The 15,309-nt window shown below is 40.0% G+C and overlaps 2 protein-coding genes across 2 annotated transcripts in view; both read left to right on the top strand.

Moving 5' to 3' along the window:
• Positions 1–6: 6 nt before the first annotated feature.
• Positions 7–5,714, top strand: LOC311041261 (alsin-like; the record flags this gene model as incomplete). The annotated part of the gene is made up of 6 exons (XM_084086163.1): positions 7–35; positions 2,477–2,554; positions 3,387–3,523; positions 4,145–4,294; positions 5,388–5,502; positions 5,706–5,714. The coding sequence occupies exons 1-6, from the start codon at positions 30–32 to the stop codon at positions 5,712–5,714; spliced, it is 495 nt and encodes a 164-aa protein (XP_083942289.1). The 5' UTR covers positions 7–29.
• Positions 5,715–6,800: 1,086 nt separating this feature from the next.
• LOC311041262 (alsin-like) overlaps positions 6,801–15,309 on the top strand; it is a 72,955-nt gene continuing 64,446 nt past the window's right edge. The window contains exons 1-2 of the mRNA XM_084086164.1: positions 6,801–6,952; positions 7,993–8,085. Of these exons, the coding sequence (XP_083942290.1) occupies positions 6,858–6,952; positions 7,993–8,085 (188 nt within the window). The 5' untranslated portion in view covers positions 6,801–6,857. The remainder of the gene's footprint in view (positions 6,953–7,992; positions 8,086–15,309) is intronic.

Here is a 15,309-nt window from a genome sequence, read left to right as displayed (position 1 = left end):
ACTTCGAAGGAACGTTCAGAGACAACAAGATGACAGTAAGTGCTAAAGCAATAAGCCACACAATGCCCTGCTTTACCCTGGATTTTACACCGGCTACGAGGCGTACGTATGGGAACACTACTCTAGTCTTCTGACCCTCTGCAGCATGAAAATCATAGATATATGATATGATATATGATCTGCTATTTTTTTTTTAAATTGTAAAAGTTAGTGCAAATCTTCTGAATATTTCATTTTTTTAAAAGCGAACATTTGTAACTCAAATCTTGCTTCTGGGGATTCTACAAATGTCTTCTAAATCCTAACAGTTTTCTTAAAGAACTTTCATGTTGCTATAATATCAGTGGTTCTCAAACTTCTTTCATGTCTAGGACAACCCAAAATGATATGTATTTGGCCGCGGACCCCCATCTCAAGATATGTTGTTCCAGAGACCCCTCTAGAAGCAAAGATTTTAGTAAAAATGTTCGCTTTTAAAAAATATATTTATATTCAAAGATTTGCACAAACGTTCCACGATTTTTCAAAAAATAGCAGATCTACAAGTTCATAGCGTGTCACTCGGTGCCGTGCTATGAGCTTGTATATCTACTATTTTTGAATAGCCAAATAAATCTTAAAATGACACAGATGCGTTCCTGGTCTTAATGGGTTAAGACAATCAATGTTTCGTCATAGACCTTCAGGCATCTCCATATGCATTTTTTTCATTTTACTCTAATAATAATTTCACGGATTATTTTTTACAAGACAGTAGTCCCCAAAACTACCAGCACAAACCAGGCAGTTGCTGTGCAAATGGAAAGGTACTGGAGCAAAACCGAGCGGTACAATTTGGGGTATCTCTCTCTTGTTTTAAAGTGATGTAAAACCTTGCACATACACAGGACGAAAAGGAGCTCTTCTCTTACCTTGCCATATCCCTGAATTACCTTCCAAAGTTTAAAATCGATCTTAAATTAATGACTTTGACACTAATTGGACTTAGATGAACTTATCCCCCGGCTGACCCTTGGATGCAGATAGCTCACTCCTTTGGTGTGCCTCTTTTAAGTTGCTTGTCCTATGTGTAGTGTTTTTTTCATTGTTTATATTAGTATATATTATTGTGTTTTTGTGTGGCGTTTGTATAGTCTGTTGGATGTTTTTTTTTTTTATAATGGACCGCAATGGAAACAATGTTCTGCTTTTTTTTGTGATTAATATGTTTTTATTGGTGATTCTGTTCTTTTCACTGTTGCCAATAAAGTATTCTATCTATATGAACAACAGAATAGTGAACGGTATCCATTGAACAGCATAGTGAATATTGTTAATAAGACAGGTGCAGTGATAGTGATACATGTGGTCCTAGATGTGTTTTTATCCAGTATTGAACCACGGGACTCAGCTATTCAGAATCCAGGACTGGAACTATTTGTTTTAGAAGGTGAATGAACACACAGTCCAGCAGAGGAGACATACTATACAGTATTTAATTTGTTTGTCTTGTTTTTATTGTTTTATTACTAGCAGTCAAACCTCCATTCTGTGCAGACAGTCAGGACCTTTCAGAGACCTTGTGCATTACTGCATCAAAGATCCCATATCTGCTTAACATAATATATGTTTATCTAATATATATCTGTATATTGTAATTATGTGTTCATGTTTATTAATACAATATGTCTTACATAGCCTATACAGTATTAACAACATTTTTTTTTTTACTTCCCCCACTGCCAGCATTATTTTAACCTTTTTTAATCATTTTTTAAGTAGTCACAAAATATTTTCCGTGATCACCGTCCTCACGGTGATCCCCGCATTACACACACACAGGAGTCTCGTAGAATCGTGGAAAAAAAAATCCGATTGTGGTAATCCGTTCCATAATTGCAGCCAATTGAAAATAGCATGTTTCACCCAAAATAACATGGTAAAAAAAAAAGTACACAGGAGCCGAGATACAGGATTTTAAAGTAATAAGTTAACCAAGGAGTGAATGGAGCTAGAAATCTTTGGATCGCGATATCTCTGGTTCTGTGTGGATAAATTGAAAAAAACGGTATACTCGTTGTTGGCGGTAAACGGGTGTATTTTTCAACAACGGTTATACTCATGTTTGGCAGGTAATGTGATAACTCAATATAGGCCTGGACGTTCAGAACACCTGTATTTATATATTGTATTGATGTGTTCATGTCTAGTGTTGGTTATTAATACAGTATGTATTTAACAGTATACGCTATGTGTTAACCCACCAACTGTGTGTGTGTGTGTGTGTGTGTGTGTGTGTGCGTGTGCGTGTGCGTGTGCGTGTGCGCATATGTGCGTGTGTGTGTGTTGCGTGCGTGCGTGCGTGCGTGCGTGCGTGCGTGCGTGCGTGCGTGCGTGCGTGCGTGCGTGCGTGCGTGCGTGCGTGCGTGCGTGCGTGCGTGTGTGTGTGTCTGTGCATGTGCATGTGCGCGTGTGTGTGTTGCGTGTATGTTTCCAGGGTGCAGGTCTTCTAGTGTGTGATGACGACACGGTTTTCCAGGGAGAGTTCTCTGATGATTGGACCATCAGTGGAAAGGTAGCCGACATATTTATTCATTCTTATTCATCCATTCATAACTTAGAGCAGGGGTCTTCAACCTTTTCAGGCCAAGGACCCCCTAGCTGAGAGAGAGATAAAGCAGGGACCCCCTACTCCATATTGTATAAAATTGTGTTTCAGATTTGTTTTACTTAGTCTGCTCTTTTTTCCCCTCTACACCTATAGCCTCTTTGCCAAAAATAGCCGATCTACAAGCTCTCAACGCCTCGCAGTGCGAGGCGTTGAGAGCTTGTAGATCTGCTATTTTTGGCTAAAGTTCTCCTCAGAAAAAGGGGATGCTAGGGTTCAAGTGGTTACGGTAAAAGAAAGAAATGTCACACAAAGACTTGGCGGCAGCCGGCAGGGCCGCATTAAGACCCCTCAGGGCCGTGGAACACCACAAAATCAAAGGCCCCCCCAGTGGCGAAATTTTTCGGGTCTAATTCGGGTCTAATTCGGTCTAATTCGGGTCTAAATCGGTCTAATTCGGTCTAATTCGGGTCTAATTCGGTTCTATTTGACCAATATAAATCAACATTTTTTTTTAAATACACAAAAATTAAATACACAATTCTCACAGGGCCCTGCAGGCTGCGGGCCGTGGAACACAAGTTCCACTAGGTTCCACGGTTAATGCGGCCCTGCTTGGCGGACCCCCTGTAGTTGCTCTGAGGATCCCCTAGGGGTCCCGGACCCCCTGTTGAAGACCCCTGACTTAGAGTTTGTCATTTGTACACTCTTTGAGTTACATTTACACTCTTATTGACAAATAATCATCAATCTGTCCATTACTAAGTGCTTGTGTTTCACCTCCCATGTCTCCCACCAGGGGGTGCTGTCTCTCCCCAATGCAGACAGTGTGGATGGGGTGTTCAGTGGGGAGTGGTCCACGGGGTTAAAGGTCACGGGAACCTTCACCAAAATCAACCTCCACGATGTGGACAAGAAACCCAGGAACCTCCTCAAGTGAGTACAGTACACGTTTATGTTGTTGCTGTCGGGCAGAAACTTCATATCTCCATATTTCAACTTTTCATGTTTATTTTTTACTTTTGTTTGTCTTTCTGGGGGGGGGGGGGGGGGGGGTAGCAAAAATAGCTGACCTGCATTCTCAACTGAAGTAAAGGTGAAAGTGGTTATGTGTGTCTTGTGTTAACCCTTTAAGACCGGGAAAGCATCATTTGTGTCATTTTAAGATTTCTATAGCTAGTCAAAAATAGCAGATATACAAGTTCATAAGCTTGTCGATCTGCTATTTTTGAAAAATCTTGAACATTTTTGCAAATCCTGGAATATATATTTTCTGAAGCGAACATTGGTAAAATATTTAGTTCCAGGGACCCCCAGAAGCAAAGATTTTAGTTACAGTAGCTTTGGTGCACTATCATCACCACTACAACAACACAACTCAAGTCATAATGTGTGTGTACCAATACTGGTACATTCATTGTTTTCTGCACACTATTAAAACAAGTGTGTGTGTGTGTGTGTGTGTGTGTGTGTGTGTGTGTGTGTGTGTGTGTGTGTGTGTGTGTGTGTGTGTGCGTGTGCGTGCGTGTGCGTGCGTGTGTGTGTGTGTGTGCACAGAGAGGTGGGAGGCAGTGCGGTGCGTGCAGATCATAAGTGGCAGTGTGTGTTTGAGGAGTGCTGGAGGCGTCTGGGCTGTGGACCCACTGGAGACCTGAACACTGCCTGGTCCAACATCGCTGTGACCATCACTACCGCACGCAGAGAGAGGTACACACACATTTGAAATATGTATTCATGTCCACATAAACAGAAGTACAATATGTACAAAGGACATAAACACTGCCAGTGCAGTCAGATAAAGGGAAAACAGCCAGTTACAAAGTGCATGTAAAGCAGAGCAGTGTTACATACAAAACAAAATATGGCATATTTGTCGAACACAGCGGACAACAATCATGGGTAAAGGAAACAACACCTCCTCAAAATTGAGCGGCTTCCTATAATAGCTGATATTGAGCAGTACCTTGCTAATTGTTTAGCCCTCCTTTTGGAGAGGCCGGCCATTTGCAGGCCCCTCACAACCAACTTTTGCACGTGTCCTAGGACCTAGACTACCAAAGATAAAAACCAAAAGTTTACATCTGTAGCCTAGCTGAGAGATGGTCTGCTCTAGCTGATGATATTTTAGCACTTTGGTTAGGAGTGTTAAAATCTCCCTATGGTTTTCATTAACAACAATGACATCAGGGGTGTTAGCTGAAATGTTAGAGAACACAGAATCATCGTTCCACAGGTTAAATATGCTCGGCTTCACAGTAGAATGCTTATACAGCATGATGGAGGACCTGAAAATAGAAGATATATCTTTTGATATCAAATCCACTATTCTGTCATGCCTACTTATGTAGAGTCTGTATACATGCAAAGCATACCATACCATAGATTTAAGAGGATGCCATTGTATTACATTTATTTAAGTACAGTATCAAAATAAACTGTCCTTGATTTGAAAGGTCTAGACAACAATACTCCAATGAGGAAAAGATTGAAAAGAATGAAATTCAAATGACCAATGAGGTTTATAAAACATTTATAAAATGATTTAGAAATGTTTGGTAATGTTTTACTAACTATGGAGAAAATGCAAAGATCTCAAAACACACAGACACACACACACACACACACACACACACACACACACACACACACACACACACACACACACACACACAAGCTCTCCTTAATACTTTACTTTTTATATGGCAGAGATGCTGTTACCCACGGAGTACCGAGTGATATGATGTTACTTATGCTGTGTGTGTGTGTGTGTGTGTGTGTGTGTGTGTGTGTGTGTGTGTAGTCCACAGCTGAGCAGATCTCAGATCAGGGTTCTGGAGCAGTTGGAGTTCATTCCTCAACATGAAGAAGCAGTGACTGCTGCAAACTATGACAATATACCAAGATACCTGGCCAAGGCACGTGTGTGTGTGTGTGTGTGTGTGTGTGTGTGTGTGTGTGTGTGTGTGTGTGTGTGTGTGTGTGTGTGTGTGTGTGTGTGTGTGTGTGTGTGTGTGTGTGTGTGTGTGTGTGTGTGTGTGTGTTAATTTATTTTTAATTTGTCCAACAATAATAAAACAGCATTATGTGCAAAAAAATATTGCTTTCTATTCCATTACAGTTGTACTAGTCAAGTTTTTTTTTTTTTTTTTTGTAAATTATTTAGTTTTTTTGGTATTTTGAAGTTTGAAAACAGAGTTTGAAGTCGGTCCTTTGCATGCAGATGACCATATATGGGCATAGCGGTCGGATATGTGGCTCTGGACAATCGGATCTATCCAGGGTCCCCATGGTCATGAAATTCCTGGAAATATTTTGAAATTAAAAAAACAACAACCCAGTACTGGAAAAGGTTTGTAATTGATCAAAGGTCCTGGAATTTATCAAGGGTCCTGGATTTTTTTTTGGCTATGCATTGTTTTTGGCTATTGATTTTTTTGAATACAAAACATTTTCATAAACATGTATAACATTACACGAAATATGTGACATAAGTAGTTTTTCGCCGAACGGGCTGTGTAACACCCCATCCACACAAATGCGACGTGATGCTACGTGACGCGAAGCGAGCGGGCGATGAAATCTCATTAAAATACATGTTTTTGAATGAGACCGTCCTGACCTACCGCGAGCGACAACGAACCGTGCAACAACGTCGTCCACCCCTCCTATTTTCGCTCGCAGGGTCACTATGCCCTAATTTTGCACGAAATGTTGAATGAAATTGTACTATTTTATATTCTATGCTTTATTTTTGCTACACTGCCTATCTTTGGGCATTGTACATAGGAGTAAGAGACACATTATTGCGCTGAATGATTGTTTTATAGGCCTGGAAATTGGGCTAAATATTCTGGAAAAGTTTTGGAAAAGTTTTGGAAATTCATTGCTAAAAATGTGTGGGGACCCTATATCCCTATATATGGGCGTATCAGGTTTCTTTAATGGTTGTGTCTGAGTCATAGTGAGTGACATGCCTATATATGGGCATATCAGAACTTGTCGCTGCGAGCATAAATTGGTCTTTACAGTCACTGGTTACAAACATGCAGAAGGTGATTTTATCCCCTGAGTGTAACTTGTAAGGCATCACTTACTGCCTGGATCTGGTCGGGGAGAGACTGTTAATAATGTGTATGTTGTGACTTTGAACTGTGTGTGTGTGTGTGTGTGTGTGTGTGTGTGTGTGCGCGCGCGTACGCGTACGTAGGCATGTGAGACTCCTCTCCATCCTCTCGGCTGGTTGGTGGAGACGTTAGTGACATCATACAGGATGACCTATGTGGGCGTCGGCTCCAACCGCAGGCTCCTCCCACAGGCTGTGCAGGAGTTCCAGTCCTACATGACACGCCTCTTCAATGTCGTCAGGTACTTTTGACTCATTGGTTGAATACTTTATTATTAGTCTGAAATGTAAACAGCACAAGGTACAGTCAGACATTTAGGCTACAGAAGGATAACACCAAAAAAGTTCTGGGACTTGTTTCCATTGGGGTCCTTTGTATTCAATTCTTTGGGGCGGCAGTGGCTCAGGGGTAGAGTGGCTGGGTAGAGTGAACTGGAAACCGCAAGGTTCCCAGTTGGATCCCGGGTTGGGGCGCTCCCCCAGAGTTAGTGTAGAAGTGTCCTTGAGCCCGACGCTGAACCCCTAATTGCTCCCGATGAGCAGGTTGTTGCATGGTTTCCTCTGCCATCGGTGTATGAATGTGTGTGTGTGTAATGCACAATCTATGTAGCTTTGGATAAAAGCGCTGTATAAATGCGCTGTATAAATGCACCATTTACCATTCATCAACATAGCATAAAAATAACACAATAATACATACAAACAACAATTACAAAACTATATATAAAAGTAGAAAAAGGAAAAAAATATTCTGCAGTGAATGACACCTCCTTTCTATGGGAACAAATTGTGTTTACCTTCCCTTGGTTTTTTAGGCCCGTTTTGAAAGAACTCAGTTATCCACATGTTCTAAAAGGATAGTTAACTTTCTAACCATTAGCCACCCCATGGAGACTTGCATTCATATTGTTTTGTTTTTGTCTCATTCCTAAGCCAATAATTTGATGTCCGGCGGACCAGTAGGCAGCGGTGCCGGTAGGAGACAGAAAGGAGACTCTATGTGTCTCCTCTCCTCTCCTCTCCTCTCCTCTCCTCTCCTCTCCTCTCCTCTCCTCTCCTCTCCTCTCCTCTCCTCCATTGACGTGTGTGTGTGTGTGTGTGTGTGTGTGTGTGTGTGTGTGTGTGTGTGTGTGTGTGTGTGTGTGTGTGTGTGTGTGTGTGTGTGTGTGTGTGTGTGTGTGTGCGTGCGTGCGTGCGTGCGTGCGTGCGTGCGTGCGTGCGTGCGTGCGTGCGTGCGTGCGTGCGTGCGTGCGTGCGTGCGTGCGTGCGTGTGCCTCTTCAGGTTTCTGTTTCCAGGGTTACCAGATGAGGGTTTCATCATCTCCGACGGGCCCCCCTCCCCCTCCACAGACGTCAACGAGAACACACAGCAGGGGTCAGTCCACGCACGCACGCACGCACACACACACACACACACACACACACACACACACACACACACACACACACACACACACACACACACACACACACACACACACACACACACACACACGTGCACCACCCAACTGATCACTCCACCTCCTTACTCTAGAGGAGTAGTTTAGCAGTAGTTTTATGATGACAACAAAGTCACTTTCCTGCATTGTTTCATCAAGTCGTTCCATCCCCACTCTCTCCATGTCACTGACAGTCACTTGTTGTATCTCCATGTGGGTCAGATGTGTTTGTAGGGTAGTGGCTCATTGCAACATGATGAATGTCATGTGACCTGTACAACTTTGATCTGAAGATGACAGCTTGGCTTTATACTTCATTCTAGCTGCTGTGTATTTTATAATGTCACTAGAGGATAATAATCTCCTTTTCGAGGGGGTCCTCATGATGGTCGCACTGTTACACAAAATGTGGCAATGGACGTATGTGTTACAGTCACCGTGCAACTCTGGCCTTTGTGTGTCTCCCTGTGTGTGTGTGTGTGTGTGTGTGTGTGTGTGTGTGTGTGTGTGTGTGTGTGTGTGTGTGTGTGTGTGTGTGTGTGTGTGTGTGTGTGACGTGTTGTTTATTGTTGTTTATTGAATGGATCCCCATTAGATGACGCCAAAGCGACAGCTAGTCTTCCTGGGGTCCATATAAGATGCATGCAAAAATAAAACATAGAAAATACATAATTACATTGCATTACATTTTACAAAAATTAAATACAACACAAGATTAAGATTCCGGTCATGTGGTCTGCTGCAACAAGTGTGTATTTAACGCTATTTTGAAGGATAATTTATTTTGTATAAGATGAATGTGAGATGGTAACAAATTCCAGAAGGATATAGCTCTATATATAACTGTATGTTTGAGTAGATTAGTTCTTGGGGCAGGAAGTGTTAAAAGGCCACGGCTGGCATTCCTGGTGAAATAATTGTGTGTGTTGTTTGATTTTGATAACTGTTTGCAAAAATAATCTGGCGTTTGATTTAAAATAATGTTCCTGAAGAACATAAGGAGACTACAGGCCAGTTTTTGTTCGACAGATAACCAGGACAGGCGTGTATGCATATATGCGATGTTAGTGCGTGATGAACAATGAAGTGCCAGTCTGGCAGCTCTGTTCTGAACAAGTTGCAATTTGTTCAGATCCGACTTAGTTGCCGCTGACCATATGACAGGACAGTAGTGAAGATGACAAAACACCAGAGACTGAATGACTTGACCCATGATAGTGGGTGTCAAGTAGGTGGAGCACTTCCTGACCATCGCTATGCCTCTTCCCATTTTTGTTATAATGCTATCAATATGTTCAGACCATGACAGTTGACTGTCCAATAAAACACCAAGTAGTTTTGTCTTTTTTACCTGTTCTATAGGGATTCCTGACATAGATAGATTCAGTTGAGGGTCACCAATAAGCATAAACCTGGAGCCAAAAACAATACTCTTTGTTTTGGTGTGTGTGTGTGTGAGTGTCAGGACCTCAGTAGTAGATAGGCTATTCTCTCTGACAATTCACCAGACAAAACAATATCTTTTAAACTTACTTTTGACTAATAATTAAAATTGTACCATTTACTAATAATTATTGTTCTCCATAGCAGAGAGAAACTAATACTTATAATCATTCTAGTGAGGAAACCAAGCTTCTATATTTCTGATACAATGTACACATATTCAGACTGAACCATATGCAACTATAAATGAGTTATTATACAATGTACACATATTCAGACTGAACCATTATGCAACTATAAATGAGTTATGATACAATGTACACATATTCAGACTGAATGATATGTAACTATAAAGGAGTCATTGTCATGGTATCTGTGTGACACAGAAGGTGTCTGTCTGTAGAGGAAGGGTGTGTGTGAGCTCAATGTCACACACACACATGGTGATACACAGGAAACAACAACTAGGTCTGAAGAAAACAACTACAACTGAATCAGAAATTAAGAACAAAATCAACTTTATTTATGGTTTAATTAATAGTAAAAGACAGAATTACAACAGATACAACTTCAACCACTTGATCCCTTTATGCTTTGTTGACCGGGATCCTCCAGGACTTTTGGTCACCTCCTTTTCCCCCCTCTGCACCAAATCTCTTCCCTTAATAATAGCAGATCTACAAGCTCAATCTACGAGCTTGTAGGTCAGCTATTTTTACGGGATATTCGCCCCTAGAATAGAGACGCTTGGGTTCAATGTGGTTAAATCAATGACATATTAAAAATATAACGAAGCTAAAGCTGTTCAGTCAATGTCTAAATAACTTGCTATGCTGGGACATAATATAATATTATTCAAATTATAACCAAAAGTTGACAAAACTGTAAAACAAAAGTATTTTGTTAAAAGGTTAAAGCTCTATATTGTAATCATTGCTATAGAGTGTTTGTTCAGTAACAGTGGTCTCCCCATCTCTCCATCTCTTTGATAACAGAAAATACATGTTCAAGTCAGGATACCAATTTCATCCAATCAGCATAGAGAACTCATACAGGATACAGGATATAAACTGTGAGCAGACCAAATGTGAACTGGAATACTATCCTACTATAATCCTACTATAATTCTAGTAACCGTCTTGAGTAGGTGAGTAGGTGAGTAGGTGAAGCTACCCGGTTCTCCTCAGTGGCTGGACCAATTGCTCTGATTTTGCACACAGCCATTGACCATTACCATCTGAACTTAACTGTGAAGCCCGTTTTTCAATTTCATCAAATCTCAGCTTCTTATTAGCGCTTTTGTCTGAAAGAATGTCGCCATGGTTACGGGGCTGCCCAGCTATGGGACGAACTTCCTCCCGGGTTGCCAGATCATGTGCGCATATCCCCCCACGGATGCGTCGACTGGGTATGGTCTAGTAAAAATAATTAATTGAAGGTGATTAATTGGTCATCCTTCCTGATTGGATGAAATTGGTGACCAACCTGAAAATATATTGTCTGTTTATTAATATAGAACTTTTAGAACCTAACATTTTAACTAAAGACTTTTTGTTTTAACAAAAAAAATCTTATCACTTACAACTATACTGTATATCCAACATAGGTTTATCAAAAGTAGATTATTACTTTACTCCTTTTTATTTACAACTATATACAAAGAAAAGTAATGCAGGTTATTACTCCCCCCCCCCCTGTTTTGTTATATAATGTAATCCTAGAATACATGTTTTCATGTATAGTCTACATACATATAATAATACAGAATCAGAGGCTAGGGTCTTTCACACCAATAATGATAACTATTTATAATAATTATATGCCTAATGATAACTATAATAATAATGATGATGTGAGCAATCACACTGATGAATCATAACATTGTGTACATTTCAACAATACGATTCACCTCTGTTATAGTTGTTGTGTGAACTCTGCCATCTACTTGAGTTAGAACTATTTAAATAATATATACATTTACAGTTATAGTTATCATTATAATTGTAGTTCTTGATGTGAACGGCCCTTAACACTAAATGAGAGAATCTACATCACAATATTAACATTTCAGCTATCAGTCAGCAGTATAGAGTACAGAAGTCCTGACGTCACTCGTTCATCCCCCGGTTCGTAAAGTAATTTCTCTATGGAGAATAACATTGGGTCATCTTAGAATCGTCTCATATAAGAATTGTGGTCCATAAATAAGCAAACTGTCTCGGCGATATTGTCAGGGAGGAGGTTCTGTATCGTTTATGATAGTCAGTCACTTATATTTGATACAGTCTGTTTCTGGCGAAAATGTAACTAATTCGGCGGAAACGCCGGGGTCATTAGTTTATTTTTGGAACACAGTTCTTATTTGACGCGATATTAAAGACGTCTATGGGGATTCAGAACGGGGGTGGAAAACCGCGAACCAGGTAGGATGTGTAAATTACGTCAGACTTCGGTGCTCTTAGATATACAATATCAATACAATCATTTGCATAACTTACTGTAAAACAAAAAAAATACATATATAGTCTAGGTAGGCCAACAACAAAAGCAAAAATGGTTGAGAGGGAAAACTAAAGCTAAAATACAATATCTCTGTCTACAACATCAATATCTGGTTTCTCCAGCAAAAATGTTACAAGTTCATTATCGTTGCTGTTGGGCAGAAACCTATTATCTCCATATTTCAACTTTTATGTATTTATTCATCTACGTATTTAATTAATTTGTGGTAAATGAACGCCCCACTTCGTCATACTGCAATGTTGTACTCACACACAAGTAGCACAAATAGCCGATCTATAAGCTCGCATCACGACACATTTTGAGCTTGTAGATCGTCTGTTTTAGATTTTTTTTAAAGCGAGAGTTTTTATTAACACTTCCGTGACTAAGCAATCAATGGGACCGATTTTGAGAATTGAAAGTGGCTTAACTTCTCTCAGGAAGCTCTGAGAAAGTTCCCCTTTCATGACTTTTCCTAAATATATGTTTCAAACCATCTCCGTTTTTTTTTTTTTTTTTTAACTCATTATAAATATGAAATACATACCATGTATCCCATCCCAGCCGTTTTATTTCGGCTAAATTGATCGCTCTCCCCCTCTCTCCCCCTCCCTAGAGCACTTTACACCTCGAGACCCCCCACAGAGCGGCCCGTAGACAGCAGACTTGCTGCTGCGCAACTATTCTATGTTGCCATGTCTGCTTATTATAAGCGACTTTGGGCGTCTTTCTATTATTATTATTATTATAATGATATATATAATTACATTATAATGGTAATACTTTTCTACTCCACTACAACTCAGAGGCAAATCTTGCACTTTTACTCCACTACAATTATTTGAAAACTTTAGTTAGGCTACTAGTTACTTTGCAGATATAAATATATCTTCATACTTGTTTAGATTAGAGCTTCATGCATGTCCTTTTGTAGATAATTTTTATTAGGTAAATATTTATATAGAAAGGTCTAACCAGGGACTGGGGTTGCAAATTTGCCTCGGATATAAACCCCATTTACAATGCAATGGTTTCATGCCTCACTGTTTTCTTAGGGCACAATGCATGCAGTAACATTTTCATAGACCTGACTGCTTATTTTTCTCGCAAAATTTGGCAACCCTTTCACTGCAGTGTACAGAGTGTTTGCTACTGGATCGCGCTGTTTTAAAATGCTGTGCCAACAGATGTGATCTACAAGCATATGGCTCGTCAGGCAGCGATTGTTTTATTTTTGTAGATCAGATATTTAGCGCAGGAATGAGCACATTTGTGGAACATATAGCGATGTGTTCACTTGTTACGCTGACAAGGAGATGAGAGGGACAGGAGAGGAGACGCTTTCTCATCAGCGTGAACAGCTGATAGAATGAGAGCTTTACGCTCAGACAATAATGTGAATATTATATAATATAATATTGGTTTGTCAAGAGATATCCATGTGTTTTGCACAATGGAGATCACGTAATCTAACCCTAACCCTAACCCTGGAGTCACGTAATTAGACAGTGGCTTCAGTGGTTCATATAGGCTCCATGTTTCACTGAAGAGTTTAATGTGTGACGCTACAGATCGCGCTGTTTTATACGCTTTTTTTTAAATAAAGATTTTACATACAGAATCTGCAGTTACCATTACAAGTTAGCCTAATTTTATAATGTTTGTGTCTGCCTACAACAACAACATTATGTGGGCTCACTGACTGCGCAGAGTGCAATTGAGATGTTAATGGCTATTTAGAAGACAATGGAACCCCCCACTGTGTGGGTGAGAAGGTGTCAGCTAGTCTGGAGCACAGAGGTGAGACAGTAACGAATAGGAGAGCTTGATTTCTTGTTCAAAATGACCGTTTTGCAGGCTGTGTGTTGGATAATGTAACCTCAGTCATGCCAGTGTTAACAAGAGCTTGTGACTAAATAATAACTGGATTGGATCCATTTAAAATGTTCAACAGTTTAGGACCTACAAGGTTTCCACCCAACAGAGGATAATTATGTAGATTGGGGGACACACACTCTGAGCCCACCCTGCCCGTCCCCCCTCTGACACTGTACCTACAGTACAGTGTCATTTACACTGTACCTACAGTACAGTGTCATTTACACTGTACCTACAGTACAGTATCATTTACACTGTACCTACAGTACAGTATAATTTACACTGCGTTATTTTAGATGTTGTGATGCAAGATAACTTACAACTGCATGTTATCTGATGGCTGTAACATTCTATTGCTATGTGAAAGATAATAACCATTTTAGACCAAATAGACATCAACACTGCTAAATAATCAGCAGCACCAGAACACATGTTCATTCTATAGAGGGATCACCTGCTCTGAAGTTAACCCATTAAGACCTGAGACTCATTATACAAAGGCCTTCTAAATCAATAGCACTCACACTTTCATGATTTTTCAAAAGATGATAAAAAACGTACAAGCTTTTTGTCAAAAGTTTACTTTTTAATTCACTCCTGGTGGGAAGAACACACCTGGGCATGCATGTGAGGTTCAACATGTGAGTGTTCACATGCATGCAGGTGAGCATGTCATTTGTCTATCGGATGATTTATCCTGTTAGTGAATTAAAAAGTAAACTTTTCATATTAAAATGGAAGTATTGAGCATGTGACTGGATACTAGACACTTTGGATTAACTCTGTGAGCATTGTTCTGGAGTTTATAAAGGGATGTTTAATATACATTTAGGGCCATATCTTGCCACTTTCAAAAGTCTACTATTTACTTTTACTACTTTAAATGTTCTCAAGATATGGCCCTACTTACTGTCCTATCAGTTCATGAAGGATTGAGGAGTCATTTTGGGGGTGAAGTACTCCTTTAAGACTAGATTTTAAGATTACTTAAAATAGGATCCAATATGTGTGTATGACTCATATCAATGTGGATATAAGTACAACTCTACTTCTTCCATGTTGACTATATTTTCCTGACATCTTCATTTACCAACCTGGAACAAACAGCATCATACAAGTCAAACCCTGAAACAATGGCTGTCATTCAATAATATATTTTAGTCAGTCAGTTTGTATTTATCTAATAGGAGCTCACAGCATAAATACAGAGTTATCTATAGCAGCATTGGCTCTGTAGATGTCAAATAAAATAGAATCTTACCACGGCTTGTTCCTGGTTTGACCTGAGAATAAACTGTGTCTTCAGTGGTTTCTGGAACTGCTGATTCTGTGAATGG

This window comes from Gymnoscopelus microlampas, assembly GCF_963454915.1.
Source record: "Gymnoscopelus microlampas genome assembly, contig: SCAFFOLD_108, whole genome shotgun sequence".
Classification (NCBI taxonomy): Eukaryota; Metazoa; Chordata; class Actinopteri; order Myctophiformes; family Myctophidae; genus Gymnoscopelus; species Gymnoscopelus microlampas.
Note: the sequence above shows the minus strand (reverse complement) of the source record. Positions and strands in the feature narration are given on the sequence as shown.